The sequence below is a fragment of the Salvia splendens genome, chromosome 3 (genome assembly GCF_004379255.2).
Source record: "Salvia splendens isolate huo1 chromosome 3, SspV2, whole genome shotgun sequence".
Taxonomy (NCBI): Eukaryota; Viridiplantae; Streptophyta; class Magnoliopsida; order Lamiales; family Lamiaceae; genus Salvia; species Salvia splendens.
Genome location: NC_056034.1, coordinates 43,225,854 through 43,243,479, shown reverse-complemented (window position 1 = coordinate 43,243,479; position 17,626 = coordinate 43,225,854). Strand labels below are relative to the sequence as shown.

Sequence of the window (17,626 nt, the reverse complement as noted above, 5' to 3'; positions counted from 1 at the left end):
ATAACTACTCATTTAGATTTAATTAATGATAAATAAAATTTGTAAAAATGGGGAGAGAAAAAGGAGACGAAGACTAGAGAGAAACTCAGCTCATACTTCCCTTCATTCTCATCTTCTCTCTCTGAATAATCTGCTGTTGATTCCCCCATTTCTCTCTCTAGAGCTGTCCTTCTCCGAATCTGTCGTTACTCTCTCCATCACTGCGTGTTTCATGTGCAAACGTAAGCAGGCTTGTGAGAAGTGAGGGTCAGAGCTGTAAATTTCACCGAGCTCCGTTGCGAGTTCTATCGCGTCTACCTGTAGCCAGCGAGAACAGCCTAGGCTCTTGGCTCTCGATCGAGGTGCATTTCTCTACTTGTTTCTCGATTATGCCCTCGGATCACCGTGTAATTTTGCGAATTTTAGGGTTTATTAAGTTTTTATCTGCTGTAATTTTGCTGTAATTTAGGTGTTTACTATTTTCATTGAGAGGGGGGTTTTGTTCCGAAGAAAGTTCTGATTGTTACAGCTGAATTTTGGATACTTGCTTCTTTGATTTTATTGCTAGTGATGCTGGTCAGCTCAGTTGACTGAAGAAGAAATTGGCTTTAGTAATGAATCTAGGTTTGATCGTTTGAATTCATATGAAAAGGTTATATTTTGGGGAGTTCTGGTGGTTATTGTAGTATAATCTTCATCTGTTGTTTTAGATATAGTAAGAAATTTCATTTATAGACAGGTTTTGTTTGGGAAGGTCGTGGATTTCTATGAGAATGATCCATCAAAAATAAAGATTCTGTTATGTGGGTTTAATTTGGTTGCTTAAGCGAAAGGTTCTGGATATATTGAGTGTATGCTAAAAAATTTTAAACTGTTATATATTTGTCGTTGAAGGTTTTGGTCTGCGAGCTTGAGGGTGGAAATACTAATGCAGCAGATATAAGAAGATTGTCGAGGTTTCTTGCTGCAGATTGCATTGGTGAACACTAAAAAAGAAAATGTTGGAGGCTCCCAAGTTTACTGGAATTGTAGGCCTAAACAACAATAATAATGACAATTATGTCATGCATTTTTATCACAAGCTCAATGAGGGATCAAATATGTCGACTGAAAGTTATGGGAGCTTGCAGATGAGCAATGGTGGAGGCTCGGTTGCGATGTCAGTAGACAACAGCAGTGTTGGGTCGAATGATTCCCACACTCGTATCTTGGGTCACAATGGCCTCAGGCATGTCAAAGACTATTCTGTTGCTGCCAGTGTCAATCATGGGAGAGCTTCTCATGGGCTGAGTGATGACGCCCTCGCTCAAGCTCTGATGGATCCTCGATATCCTACTGAAGGACTTGGAAATTATGATGAGTGGACAATTGACCTGAGAAAGCTCAACATGGGACCAGCTTTTGCTCAGGGTGCTTTTGGGAAGCTCTACAGAGGCACATATAATGGTGATGATGTTGCAATTAAGCTTTTGGAAAGGCCAGAGAATGACCCAGAGAAGGCACAATTGATGGAGCAGCAGTTTCAACAAGAAGTAATGATGTTGGCTACGCTTAAACATCCAAATATTGTTCGCTTCATTGGTGCATGCAGAAAACCCTTGGTCTGGTGTATCGTGACAGAATATGCCAAGGGTGGGTCAGTGCGCCAGTTCTTGACAAAACGTCAGAATCGTGCAGTGCCCTTGAAGTTGGCTGTCAAGCAGGCCCTAGATGTTGCTAGGGGGATGGCATATGTTCATGGATTGAATTTGATTCACCGGGACTTGAAATCTGACAATCTTCTGATTGCTGCTGACAAGTCTATTAAGATTGCTGATTTTGGTGTAGCTCGTATTGAAGTACAGACAGAAGGAATGACACCAGAAACAGGCACATACCGTTGGATGGCCCCGTAAGTTTTTACTCCTCTCTTAGCTTTGCTTTTATTCGGTTGATATCATACTTTTGCATTTGGGGACGACACATTCCTTTTCTCTTCCCTACCTACAAACATCGTGAGCCTCCAGTATATTTCCCTTTCCCCCCTGGGAACTGTAGAGTGTAGACTGATTTAATAATCATCTAATTGCTTCTTTTAACTTATGATCTTAAAAAGTATTTTGTGTATGCCTTTGGGCAGATAAGCAGACAACTATATTATCAATTTGTGGAATCAGAGCATTTTTGGCATGCTAATGGCCCACAATGCATTGTGGTAATGTAGTTAGAAGAGTTTCATTTATGTTACTACATCTTAACCTAGCCACTAAATGTTTCTTTATATGGAATCAATGCCTGCCAATTCTTTCATCCAGTGTTGGAATGATTAATGTGTCCCACTGCTAGAAATTTCATGAGATTTTGTATTTCACTTCACTGACCTATTGGTGGTTTTTGAAGTCTAAAGTTGTGTATTCTTAATTGTAGAGTAGGGAGTAATTGACTGCTTTTAGTTATCCTTTAGGTGAAATTGGTATTATTTCATGGTATAGGGATGTTATTACATATTATTCTTTGTTACGCTTTTTAAACCACAACACAGTTAGAAATTGCTTTAGTTTAAGAGAAGTTGTGTGATCTTTTGAATATGCCAAGATCTTTAGGTATATTCAATCTATCCACCTCAATAAGAACTGGCATGCCTATACTTTTCTGTGTCAAAGGACTATAGATTCAAGTTGTAAAACATTGATTTTTGGCATACTAGCTGTCCTCAAGCTAAATAGAAATTGCTGCATTAGCTTAGATGTTTTTCAAGCATATTTGTAGTTGATTGGAGAAGTTCTCAAGCATATTTGTGGTTCCCCCAGGCAAATTTGTTGGAGAACAATCACAGGTTAGTTTTGATTTGATGAAAGTGTATGCATTTGAACTCCCAACTTGCACATGCAAACTCTAGAAGTTCAAATGAATTCTGGTGTCTTCGTAGCTGGGAGTACTCCACCATGAATTTGGTGGGGATTTTTAATTTTTGTGGGATAATAGTAATGCATTACAGGAACCTATCAAAAGCAATGAGAAGTAGAGTGGTATCTTGATGCCAGCAATTTCACTCACAGAGGATATTAGTTTGTATTGAGCCTTTTGAGTTGTGAGGCCTCTCCATTAAATTGGTCCTGCTGAAGAGACTGATAATGGCCTTCAGACCAAAACTTTGAATCTTACACCTTACTACCTTAGTGGTCGTATACTTGCACTTCTCGAGTTTGGTATAATAATACTTTATCGATGAATGCCCCTTTCTGAACATGGTGTTATTCTTCTGTATTTCTTGATGGTTCATAACTTTGTGCTATGAAATTGCAGAGAAATGATCCAACACCGGCCTTATACCCAAAAGGTTGATGTATACAGCTTTGGGATTGTCCTGTGGGAGCTAATCACAGGGATGCTCCCGTTCCAGAACATGACTGCCGTTCAGGCAGCATTCGCTGTTGTGAACAAAGGTGTCCGGCCAACTATCCCCAACGAGTGCCTGCCTGCTCTGAGCCAGATCATGACGCTCTGCTGGGATGGCAATCCTGATGTTAGGCCGTCCTTCAGCGAGGTGGTGAGAATGCTCGAGGCTGCAGAGACGGAGATCATGACTACTGTGAGGAAAGCTCGTTTCAGGTGCTGTATGAGCCAACCGATGACTACAGATTGATGCAGAGAACAAATTAGAAGTGTTGAAAAAAACAACATATAATTAAGAATTGGAAAAAGGTGACTGATTTTGTGTCAGGTTTATGTATGTATGATCAGGCTAAATCTCTTTCCTGGGCTACAGCTGAGGAGAGGAAGTTTATGATAATTACTGCTTTGTTTTGATTTTTAACTGTGGATTTAAGATACTCCCTCCGTCCCATGTTACTTGCACTGTTGTTTTTCGGCTCGTCACAAAATCATTACACTATTTATAGTTTAAGTTAGAATTAATGCATTTAATCAATATGTTAGTTAGAATTAATGCATTTAATCAATATGTTAGTGTAGGTTAAGAGTTCCTTTATGAAGTGATGCCTCATTACACTTAAAATTCTAATTTAATTACATTAAAAAAATCAATTCCAAATTTACGGCCTAAAATCAATAGTGCGAGTAACATGAGACGGATGGAGTACTATTTTTAGTGGTAATATAGATCTCATGTGTATTTAAGCATTTTACGTTTGAAATATTGATAAGCACATAAAATCTATATATGTTATTTTTGCTCTAAATAAGATTAGAACCAATGTTTTAAAAACCGGACCGGCCAGCGAACCGGTGTCGTTACTGGTTCACTGGTTCAACCGGTTCACTGGTCGAACCATTGGTTGAACCGTAATACTGTTTATACATATATATTTATTTATTTAGTTATAAATAATAAAATTTAATTACATGTTTTATCAATAAATATTATAGTATTATACTTTTAATTGTATTATTATAGAAAACAAGTCTTATATTAGTATATTAGAATATTTAATGACGTTAAGTTTGAATACAATAATAAACTATAATACACAATATTAAAAACTAGTATTAAAGTCTATGTATAATTATAAACTCCTATATTGTAAAATATAGTGATTGTAAAAATATAATTAAAATATAAGAAATATATTATACTTAACAATTTCTTAAAAGAATATAGAATTAAAATGAATTATCTTAAAAGAATATAAAATTAAAATGAATTATCTTAAAAGAATACAAAACTAATATGAATTATTAGTTTTGGTGGAAAAAGAATTTCAGATTTAATGTATAAGGATAATTAATGTTCATAATATTTCAAAATGATCATGTGGTGGAGTGGTAAAGAAGTTGATATTTAGAGATGAGGTCATGTGTTCAAGTCTTAGCAACAACAAATTGTAAAAAAAATTTTTTTGAAAAATTGAACAAAATTAAAAAAAAAAAAAAAATTTGAAAAATTGAAAAACCGGTTTCCGGTTCGCGGTTGGACCGGTCCGACCGGCCGGTTCCACCGGTTCGCGGCGGTTCAATGTGCTAGTGGTTTTTAGGGGTGAACCGGACCGGACTGCCTACCGGTTCGCGGTTGAACCAGTCGAACCGGCCGGTCCGGTCCGGTTTTTAAAACATTGATTAGAACGAAGTGTTGCATTCACAATATAAGGGTTTGATTCTTGGAGTGCCTATTTTTGTAAGTGTAGTTAGTTTTCATTATAAATAAAATTATTTGGTACTACTGTTTAATACAAGTGTTCTCACGTTGTAATTTGAAAATTGTTTTGTAGCACAATTATTCCTAATATATAATTATATATTGGCGAGAGAACTTGAGTCCCTTCTTGACAAGAAGCGCAGCTCAATTGGTAAGACGTTTTTCCTCCAACCAATAGGTCAGAGGTTCAAGTAGTCGACAAATTTATGACACTATAAGAGCCTCTCTAGTGAAAGATCTAAGGTTCAATCCGTTTGTGCATGGTGTAGAGTATTATATTTCTCACCTTATGTGGTGGTGTAGTGGTCTAGCCTACGTATATTTAATTGATAATTATAGGCAAAATAATTGATAAAAATAAAAACCTTATTATCCCGAGAACGTAAAAATACCGAATTTCATTCACATTGAACAAAAGTTCAAAATGATTATCAAGTTTTGAAATAAATATCATCATATACTATATCATAATGAACTTAATTTGAACTGCTCCTAGTCCTATCATACTATGTATGTATGACAATTCTAAAGTATATTAATGACTAAGTATACATGAAAAAAGTCCGAGATGATTACGGATCTTAAAATTGACCTCAATATTATTAGTCTTATACTAGTACATAAAATAAATTGGACCTTCATATTTGAACTAAAATTTTATTAAGATCACAACTCATATGCATGTGCATATATCTAGCAAAATCAATACTTCTAGCTGCCAATACAAATAAAATAAAAAAGACTGTACTAGCCAGATAATTAACATTTTCTGGATCATGTTTCAGATATCTCATAATTAATGATAAATAAAACTATGCTTAGGACGTCTAGAAAAAAGAAAATAAAAGTGATAAAAACACAAGAACAAAAATTAAATTAAAATCAATACTTTTTAGATATTCCATAACATGGTTTTATTTTGCGATCACCATATATCGTAGTAGTAATTAATGTGGTAAGAAGAAGAAGAAAGAGTTACGAAACTAAAAGTCTTCGTACATCTCCAAATGGTGCAATTAAATTTACGAACTAGCTTAATTTACAAACTTTGCAACTTTGCTAACTTGTCAATATTGCATATTAAAAATATCCGCACGATGTTATTAGTACGTCAACACAAATTAAATATGTTAGCTAGATTTGTATTGATATATATACTAATATTATCGTGTTGATATTTTTTATATGCCAACTTGAAAAGTTATCAAATTATGCTATTTAGCAGCCTAATAGGACTCCATAAGTTTCTTATGTTATACTACGTTTTATATAGTATATGTCATATTATCCCATATTAACCTTTTCTTTGCAAAAGAGACATTTGATGCAAACATGTATATGTGTACTTGATCTAAGGATGCCATCGGTTCCGGTTTCGATTTTGGTTCAAAATACTGGTTTTTGGATGTTTTTTCAACAAGTTTCCTAATTTTCCAATTCTTTTTCCAATTACAAGTCAGAACTTGCGTTCAACTGCTGATTACGGTTTCAAACAATTAATTTGAATATCCTAATTATTCAAACAATTATAAGCATATCCATCAAGATCATAAAAACGTACTCTATATTTTATATAAATATTTTCAAATTATTGTCGCGTTTCCCCCACGAAAATGGTCAAGAATTAGTATTTAAATTGATGGGACAAAATGCTTGGCTTAGTTGCACATCGATTTTAATTAATTAATCCTTAAATTTCTCTTAAGTTTCTTCCTTTCATTCTAAAGTGAATGAGTGGACTAAATCAACCACTAAAAACAGTGATTCGAACACACATATATGAAGAATTCAATAATTAAAATAAAGGATGCCCCTAACTAAGAGGGAAGATCGAAGAGAGAGAGAGATTAAATATTTATTTAGGATTAGTGACATGTAGTGTCAAAGATGGAGGGCTTAGTTGATGTTGAATTCTAGATTCCAAATCTCAAAGTCTTATGTTTGTTATAATATTAAATTAATTTCACTAATTTAAAACTCTCAACTTTACATAAATTTAGTTAAAACAACTATATCATGGCTTGATGATAGGCCTCGTCTCTCACGTCTTTATTCCTTTTCTTAACCTGTACTACTATTCAATCCAATCCAAAGTAGGATAATAAAAAATTCGAGTTTGACCTAATTATATTGTTGGCGGAATCTAATTTAATTTGTCAAATTTAAATAAATTTTTTCACCACATCACAAATAGGACGAATCATCATTTCTTAATTAATGAATTATTTATTCGATAAACAAAATATTCGTTTCATTAATCTTATGACGTGTATTTACTTATATCACTCGTTTCTTTTTTAAAAACATTTATTATAGCACATTTATATTTCTTCGCATTTCTTAAACTGTGTTATTCTTAATGAGACAATTAAAGACGGAGAGTAAGTACATAATGGGACAATTAATTTTTCTAGTACTTGTTTGATTTCAACTTACACAACCACAACACAAAAATGTTGGAGAGAGAATAAATCATTCTCTTGATTTAGTTTTGACATTTCAATATAGAAGAGATTTTAATACAAACAACAAACAACTAAATAGATGAAGATTATTCACGCTTTGTGCGGGTAAAGACGGATAGGCAATCCCTTGGCCGGAATCGGCATCGGATTCACGACGATTTTCTCATCAGGGATGATTTTCTCCCATCGGAATCTCCTCACTAGGTGGTGCATGAACACCAAGATCTCCAGCCGAGCGTACTCCTTCCCGGGGCACATCCTTGGCCCTCCCCCGAATGGGACAAAAGTGTAGGGTGCGGGCCCCGCGCCCTCGTATCTCGATGGGTCAAACTTCTTAGGATTGGGGAAGCACTCCGGGTTGATATGTGTCGAGTTTGCACTCCAATAGATCTACAACACGTATGAGTGTGCAATAGTTAAAAAATCATATCGATTACGACAAGTGATAGATTATTTCCTCCTTTCTATAGTATATGAGTTTATTAAAAAAAGTGATGGTTATTTAATTGTATATATTTAATGAGAATGTGAAATTACCTTCCAGCCCTTGGGGATAGTGAAGCCATTGTACATGAAATCGGACATGGCTTCTCTGAAAGCACCCTGAAGTGGCGGCGCAAGTCTTAAAACCTCACATGCTACATTCCATGAATATTTCATTTTTTGGATATCATCCCAGTTTAGCGTTTCTCCTTCCTTTTTCGAATTTGCAATTTCCACTTGTTCTGCACAAAAATAAATAATTATGTCAATTACTTTAAAATAATGATAATTTTTTTTTTGAGACTAAGATATTAATTTTTAAAAAAGAAGGTTTTGTTGACTATGTGAAGCCGGCCGCTGTCTTAATAATAAATTTTTTGCCTACTTTTGTGACGATGAATTAATTAAGTACACATTTATACACTAACAAAACCATATTCTGTTGACAATTAGTATTAACCAATTTTCACATTAATTCAGATATCACTAGTATTAACCAATTGTAGTAACGGAATACAATTTGTATGATACTAAAATTCTAATTTGACATATTAAGTTTAGTTAATCAAAATATTTAACCTGAAAGTCTCCAAAAATCCATTAAATCCCAATTACTACTACTAAAATCCAATTTTAAATTACTAATAAACCTATTTTTGCCGGATCATAATAGTGTGCGTTATAAGTGCCACCGGTTCAAAAACAACCGATTTGTGTTCCAAACCGATGTCACGGTTCCACCAAAGGCACCGTAACCAGCCAAACAAGATATCAACAATTCTATTTATGAACCGAAACTCAGCGGTTTCAATTTCAATTCAGAACCGCCAGATTTTTATCTTTCTTTTCCGATTTTCATCAGTTTTTGCCATTTTCCTCAATCTCGAATTACCGGTTCACATTTCGAAAATGTTAGAACCGGAACCGGAACCAGACCGCCTGAACAGCTAAGCCGTTTCCATTTCCATTTCCAACCGTTTTCGACGACCACGATTCAAAAACCGAAACCTCCGATTCGATTCCGAATGCACGTCTAGTGTGTGTGTTTGTGTGTGAGAGAGAGAGAGAATAAACAAACATACCCTTGTAGACTCCTTCATAAATCTCAGGCAGCTCAGCCAGATATTTCACAACAAAGGCGCATGCAGAGCTAGCCGTATCATGGCCACCAATCAGCAGCCCCAAAATCTTGTCAGCAATATCCAACTCATGCATAAACTTCCCACTCTCATCACTCGTCAGCAGCATGTGCGACAAAATATCCTGAGTGGGCGACGCCAATCCGTCGCTAAGGTCCACTTTCCGCTGCTTTATAATCGCCAGCAATTCGTTCCTAATAAAATTGGACGCTTTGATCGCCTTATTGAAAGGCGTCCCGGGCAGATCCACGGGGACCGAGATCAGCCCGGACGCCAGCTTCTCGAACGGCCCCCCGAGCCGGTCCACGTGGGCCGGATCCTCCACGCTCACGAAGAGCCTGCACGCCAGCCAGAACGTGTAGCTCTTCGTGAGCGGGAACACCACCACCTCCTTCCGGCCCTCCCACCCGTCCGCGAAGTGGCGCCGCGCGATGTGGTCCATGATCCCGACGTAGCGCTGGAGGGCCTCCGGCTTGAAGAAGCCGGGGAGCATCCGGCGCATCTTGATGGCCTCCTCCTGCGACGACGAGGACGAGGACGAGGACGGGAAGACCTTGTCGACCGACGCGGGCCACCACGCGCGGACGAGCTTGTTCTCGTTCGAGAACAGGAACTTGTTGCCGGACGCGCCGCAGAAAACTGCGGCGCGTTCGCCGAGGAGGTGGGTGCGGAAGACGGAGGAGGAGTAGCGGGCGATCCGGTCGAAGATGAACTTCTCCGGATGGCCCTTCCAGCCAGTGGAGAGAAACTCGAGGCTCTCTCCAATTACTGGCCAGCCCGTCCGGCCTGGGGGCAGGCCGGACGCGGCCGGCTTGGAAAAAAGGAAGTGGAGGGAGACGGAGACGGCGACGACGAAGGCGGAGAGGAGGGAGACGTAGAAGAGCTCCATATTTTGATTTTGGGGGAAATGGAAATGTGGTTTGTGTGAGGATTTTGGTGAGGGAGTTGGAGTTTTTTTATAGGCATACAAGATGGTAATGTGGGAAATGAAATGCCAAGATCCACGGTTTTATTTTATTTTATTGGTTTAATTTAACATGTATCGATGGGCTCGATTAGTTATTTAATTGTAGATTGATTCGAAGATCAAATTTTGTTTAAATTAATGAACGTGTTGAGCTAAATCTAATCACACTCAAGTCAAAGTGAATCAGGCTGTATTTGGCTCACTTGGTCATGGGTTATCTCATTTACTATGTCCATGTATAAGTTTTTTAAAATGTGAAACTAATTTATGGTTAGACTACTATATTGATTTGTTGACATGAATCAAACTATACTAATTTTTCCTATAGATTTTATGAGCTTTTTATAAATATTTTGTATTAATTTATTCCTCTAGTTCGTAGCTATATGAAAATAAAATAAAATAAAGATATGTGCCAGTACGTCATATTCGAACCAGAACCAGAACCAAACACATGGTCGTGTGCTTGACCTAGCCAAATTTTGTGATTTAGTGTTGAGCTTTCATATTTGACATTGTGTGTACCTATACAGTAAAGTGATTTTTTTAATAGTCTGAGTCTAATTAAAAGATTGAGAAAAAACGGATATCTTAGAAACTTCGTACATGGATTAGATGTTAGTATCCAAAGTTCGCATTAACAAAAGACTGACTAGAGAATGAACAAGACCAAGGTTCTCTCATAATAATATTTTCTATTATCGATGAATGTTATTGTCGATAATACTGTTTACTAACAATTTTTTGATAGTTTCTGACGGATATTGCCTTCAGTAAACGGCGTCTTCTTTGTAGTAATAGTAAACCCAAAAATAAATCTTAGGGTGGGAAAGAAGATATGAAATTAAATAATAATGCTAATATTAATTTTACAACTTTTGGGGGTGGTGCGAATATAATAAGAGGTCAAAGTGGGATGGCTATACAATTTTTAATCATAATATTTAATCGGGTGGCTTCAAAAAAGGGTGGGTAATCAAGAAATATTATATTCCTAATATATTTATGTGGGCTGTGATTCTAATCTGCAGCACATTTCTCAGCAGTTTCATTTGGAAGAGGTCACGAAACTCATCTCAATACTATTGAAATTCATCAATGTGAAACCTTGTAATTTTACTATTTCGTTCATATTTGAAAGTCAAATACACTTTATTTCAATGTGTGACTGTGACCATGTGAGCATATTGATACTGTAAGTACACATTATATAAAATCAATTTTGACTACCTAATGACTTTACGTTTTTAATATATATATGTATACAGTTGCATGAAATCAATAATCGAAAATATGCGATTCGAATTCTTCACATTAAATAAATATGACATTCGTCAATAGTCGTCTGAATTTAAAATGTGAGGGTTTAATTAGATTTGAAAACAAATAGTTATTAATTAGGTTCATTTGTAATATTGTAAATATTATTATAGTCTCGATTAGAAAAACATATTGATGAAACCTTGATTTAAAAAGTGATATAAGTCGTTAATTAAAATCAAGCTATGCTTCTCGGGAAATTGAAAGTGACATGTTATAATAATTTTTAACAAACTAATCAGCACATTTAAGTGCATTTAACAGTAGTTTATTATAATATAGTAGTATATGCTAAATACCCAACATTTCCGACATATAATTTTTTTTAAAATGAAGAGTGTCGATTGGGTAGCTATAAATATTGTCAGTCTGTATGTATGTATATGATACATTTAATGAGTTAGGATTAATATTAAAAAATCCTATTTTAAATATTAATCCTAACTCAAGAAAACATATGGTTCTTAAATGGCGTATACATGCAAAAAATTAATTTGGCATTTAGCGTATAATTGTTTTCACAAATTCTGAAATAATCAATTATGGGCCATACTATTCTGATGTAATATCAAAACTGAGAAATTGTATGTTATTGAATATTTGAAACTAGGTGCTAAAGCACTAATTTCAAATATAATGTCTATGATTATGGTGGGATTCCACTTTTTTCCAATACGGTGGGCTACGATTAAAAAAGAGTCAATATATTTTTGCTGTCGGGCAAAACACTTGTTTTTCTAATGTATTAGTAGTAAATGGAGTACTAATTAATACTCCAGGTAGCAAAAGAAATATTAATAAATGCAAATTGAACTATAATTAATCCAAAGGAAAAATTACAAAATCAATCACGTTTAAATGACGCGCAAAACCTTTTCAGGGTAAAAAAGGCATACTATTAATAGTAAGAGAAAATCCATATTTTAGAGCATGTGCATCGGTGCTCTTGCCGAGTCCATGCTCACCGCTGTGAGCTGTTGTGCTCTTACCGACGGCACGGCCCTGCTCGATAGCAAGAGCACCGCCGTGCCGAAGAGCACGCCTACGTAGCACCTCCTGATTGGCTCGTTTTTATTCGGTTAAATTTATTTATTTTTAAATATATAAAAAATAAAAAATAATACGGAAAAAGGAAAAAAAATATTTTCGGATTCCCAAAAATATAGCCTTTTTTTACCACTTTTTGATTTTTTATATTTTTTATCCCAAAATCATCTATAAATACTCACATTCATAATCCATTCTTTACATCAAATTATCTCTCATTTATACTTCAATTTTTTTTGATTATGAATTTAATTAATTTTTAGTTTTTAGGATTTTAATTATGTAATTTTTAATTTTTTAGTAATTTGTAATAGTATTTCGGGTATTTTTAATGCATTTTAATATTGTGAAAATGTTTTTAGTAATTAAATTATTTAAATTGATAATAGAATGGTGGGAGCCTTGAAAATAGTATTTCGGGTATTTTTAATGCATTTTAATATTGTGAAAATATTTTTAGTAATTAAAGTATTTAAATTGATAATAGAATGGTGGGACCCTTTAGCATGCTTTTGCAGAAAAGCATGGATGTGAGTGTTGTGCCCTTGTGGAAGAGTATAGAGTAAAAACTGAATAAATATGGGTCCGGGCCCACATCCATGCTCTTGCGTAAGAGCACGAATGTGGATGCCCTTAACCTCAGAAACGTTGACAAAATTGTAATTAGTTAATGTCAAAACCATATTGTTTCTATTCTACATTTCTACCCCAGTGGTTAAACTATAATAATAACAAAACCGAATATAATAAATTAAATTTCATGAATCATCTGTTTTATTTTCTTTTTTTAATTACTTTTTTTAAAACGACGGCAATGTTATTTAAATAACTAAATACAAAGAGTTGCAGCTATTCCTGTAAATAATAGGCCAACGTCAAGAATTTCTCCTTATCTGTCATGACTAATAAATTTAAATTTATTATTTCGAATAAATCGTTGAAATTAATAATTAGATTATTAACAAACAGCTACGGTAACAAACTTGCACGAAGGAAAGGTGCAAAATAATTATTCAATATAAAGATTTTTATAGTGCCTGTATGGTCATATTAATATTAATATATTAATACCTCCTATTATATAACAAGTGGCGCAACGTATGCGACAAGAAAAAGAATTTAAATTAGTTGCAATAATAGACAATTACAACGACAGAAAATATATTGTAATGGTTATGATTTATAAAAGTCATCTCGGTCACATGTCACACATTTGCACATGTGAGCAAAAATATGTCTATATTTGCATAATATTGTCCATTTTAGAGAATCTTATATCCATCATAATAGGTCACTTCCTAACACAAATATTCAATATAATTATATAATGTTTACACAAAGTAGCATCAACGAGAAAAACAAAAGTGAAAATTTCCAAAGAGATACCCAAATTTATAGGGACCGGGAAGTAAATACTTAGTAATGACAAATTACTTTTAGAGCAATATATCTAGGGATGGAAAAATATTGAAATCCTGGTATATTGCACTTATCATTTATATACTTTTATTTTCGGTACAATATGATACACTATCCAAAAATATCAGTTCAATAACTATATGATATATATCGAATATATATACAAAAATATATTATTATTATCAATTAATAATCTATTTTAACGCTTTAGTATCTTATTTAAATTATAGATTGAAATTAGAAATAGAAAGCCGAATAAAACTTATGTTTATACCATTCTTTGCAGGAAGGCTGAAAACTGAAAAGAGAAACTTTTGTTTATCAGACTTTAACTTGGGCCTAGATTTAGGATAAAGGCCCATTCTTTTTTATATTAGAAATAGAAAGCCTAATACGTCTTATGTTTGTATAAAAAAGAAAAATATAGAAACCCCATAGCCCAACTTTATTGGGCTTTAACTAGGGCCTCGGATTTTGGAATATGGCCCATTCTTTTACAGGAGGCTGAAAATGAAAAGATACCTCCAGAAAGTAGATAATTAGTAGCCACTCTTAAATCTTATTATAGTATACAATTTTTTTAATTAAATACTATCATCATATATGAAAGAATGTCTAATCTCATAAGTATGAGAAATAATTCACCCCCTATCTCATGGTACTGCATTTTCATTTTTCAATAATTCAGAAACTATATTTTTTTTCTGATAAAATTATTATATACACCTCCCTCCATTCCTTAAAAATAAAACTATTTTGACTTTTGCACGTCCCTTAAAATAGAAACTTTCTATTTTAGGAAAAATTTGAACCATTTATTATCTTGTACATCAATTTATTTACAATTTATACCATTAACACAACATTAATAATGTAGGCCCCATAATCGACTAACACTATTTTTACTATTTTTTCTCTTCGTCCTTATCTTACCAATTGTGCATTAAACTCCATATTGTTTCAAAAGATTCTATTTTTCAAAAACGGAGGTATAGTATTTATTAATAAAATCTTCTATAACTCAAATATTTTGAAAAAAAACTACAATTCACAATATTAATGACACTATAAGACATGGCCGGTCTTGATCTAAATAAGGTCCCAACCAAAATGATATTTTTTTTGCTTGTATAACAACATAAGATTTAAAAAATCAATCACTGATTAAAAATGGCCCTTAATCAGCATGGAATCTATGTAAAAATTGTACTATCCAAATATGAAAATATATAATATTTTCAATAGTACACTGTCTCGCCCATGCTCTCGTTGCCACCGCGACCATGACTCCATGAGAATCTTGTTTAGACGAAAGTGTCGTCTTCTATGTAAGCGGCTAGGAGTTGAAAATACGAGGCGAGTATCATTAATCCTCTTGTTAAGAGCATCCGAAATGGGGATGGATGTCCGTACGGACATCCCGGCGGACACCAAAAAACACCTCCTGTCACGTCATAAGGACATTCCCACTGCACTGTCATGTCATAAGGACATCCTACTGCACAATAGCGAACATCCCGGCGGACATCCACAATAATAAAAATTCGCAAATTCACAAATATGCAATTTACGGAATTAAAATTTTGACACGAATACGGGAAAAATGCAACGATTTTATTTAAAAAAAACATACATATTTAAATTAAAAAAGTACATAGTTCACAAAAAAAAAACCATCTCAAACCAAAAAAACGATTCAAACAAAGTACATGTTATGCCTTGAATCTCTATAGCTTGCCGCTAGCCAAACCATCCCGACAGTATGATATGTTTTTGTTTTAGGCCTTCATTTTCGACGATAATACATGCGTTAGAGTTTTTTAAAAAATCGTATATAGAATTTGCAACGAGCCGTATATATAGAGTTTTAAAAAAAATTGAAAATCGGGACGTCCGCCAGGACATCCGTCGTGGCACCGCAATGGCAGACGTCCGTCGATGGCCGCGGATACCTCACGTCCACCGGGGACGTCCGCGTCGGCCTCTCCCGACCCAATGGCGGACGTTTTGCGCGGACATCCGGCACGCCGGTCCGACGTCCGGCGAGAAGTCCTCCGCAATGGAGCTCTTAAAGAACTTTTGATGGAAAATTCTAGGGTTTCAGTTGGTGTGGGATATTTTAGGTTTGGAGTAATAATGTATTCTTAAAGAGAGGGAGAGGATAAGACTGATGAGGAGAAGGGTAGAGACAATGAGAAGCTTCATGTCACTAATTTCTTGCATTGATTTATGATTAATTGGTTACGTGTGAAATTGGAATAGTATGAAATGAAATATAGTGAAAACTTAATTTGGTAGTTTATATAGGAAAACAAGTGGTAGTTTGCAGCCTCCTATAGTCTATCTATCTTAATTACTCAATTAACTGATAATTAGTTAAAAGTATGATTAATGATTAACTTTTTTCCCATCCAATGTATTATCAACACCACTCTCGATTAGTTCAAGTTAGGTTTAGTTTCATCATTTTGCATATTTTGGTTAGTTTTAATACTTTTAAAACCAAGATGTCATTAAATTTTCAGATTATATAAGAATCAAAAATTGATTTGTCTCTCTCTATTTTCAATTTGAAAGGAGAAAGTGAAAAGCCTATAGCATTTTCTCCATCTAAAGGCGACTCGATTTGATCGCCGCCAATGTCACAATATTTTCCTAAATAATTAAATGAAGAACTAAATTCACAATACAAGGGTTGTGATCCGTTGCTAACTTTTCTTAAATTGCTAACTTGCTAACTCATCAACGCAGTGTATTAAAAATGTCATCACGATGATACTGAAATGTCAACATAAACTTACGTTGATATTTTAATACATTGTGTTGACATTAATATTTAAATGTCAACACCGTTTGTTAAAATGTCAACACAAATATGTGTTGACATTTTAATGTGATCGTGTTGATATTTTTACTATGGGACGAAGACAGTAGTATATTTATATATAAATTACTCTATTCAATTTTGACTTTGTAGTTCATACTACGAAACCATTAGGTATGGCATCACTAAGTTTTGATACTCTAGTACTAACAACTAACTTAATAACATTGTTGGTAGAATTTCGGAGGCTAATAAATAGACATATGACCATAGGGTCTTATAAGATTGCTAACTATTTTAAAATTGTAAACCAGTTAACTATGTCATTAGTCTATATTATAGATGTAATCAACACAAAGGTATTTATATGTCAGTACAATTTAATTGATATGCAAATACCTTCGTGTTAATATAGTTAGCAACTAATCACATATTCACATTCCTATGACTATATTAATCACATCTGTTGGTACTTAAGTATTTGAACAATAAAAGAAAAGTCTAGAACGTTAAATAAGTAAAATTGATACGTTATTAGAAAAATAGCAAAAAACATAATTGTACTTTTGTATTCTCTATGCAATTTTATGTTTTAATAGATTTGTTTACTATTATTGTTTTACAGCATTTCATTAACTTTATGTATCGGATTTTCTAGAATCCTTAACTTGAGATTGTTATAAATCAAAATTTACAAGTATAAGGACCTGAAAAATCCCATATGAAAATAATTAATTCTTATACTTCAGTGTCGAATCCAGGATTTTCGATATGAGGGTGCGATATAAAATTATACTAGCAGTTTATATAATCGACTAATCCTTTTTATTATATTTCTTATATTTTCAC

At 34.2% G+C, this 17,626-nt stretch overlaps 2 protein-coding genes across 2 annotated transcripts; one reads left to right on the top strand and one right to left on the bottom strand.

Moving 5' to 3' along the window:
* Nucleotides 1-40: 40 nt before the first annotated feature.
* LOC121796210 (serine/threonine-protein kinase STY13-like) lies at nucleotides 41-3,791 on the top strand. The gene is made up of 3 exons (XM_042194994.1): nucleotides 41-341; nucleotides 874-1,870; nucleotides 3,265-3,791. The coding sequence occupies exons 2-3, from the start codon at nucleotides 978-980 to the stop codon at nucleotides 3,602-3,604; spliced, it is 1,233 nt and encodes a 410-aa protein (XP_042050928.1). The 5' UTR covers nucleotides 41-341; nucleotides 874-977; the 3' UTR covers nucleotides 3,605-3,791.
* A 3,704-nt stretch (nucleotides 3,792-7,495) lies between these two features.
* On the bottom strand, nucleotides 7,496-10,160 carry LOC121793371 (beta-amyrin 28-monooxygenase-like). The gene is made up of 3 exons (XM_042191369.1): nucleotides 9,144-10,160; nucleotides 8,116-8,303; nucleotides 7,496-7,968 (listed from the first exon to the last, which is right to left on the bottom strand). The coding sequence occupies exons 1-3, from the start codon at nucleotides 10,087-10,089 to the stop codon at nucleotides 7,669-7,671; spliced, it is 1,434 nt and encodes a 477-aa protein (XP_042047303.1). The 5' UTR covers nucleotides 10,090-10,160; the 3' UTR covers nucleotides 7,496-7,668.
* Nucleotides 10,161-17,626: the final 7,466 nt, after the last annotated feature.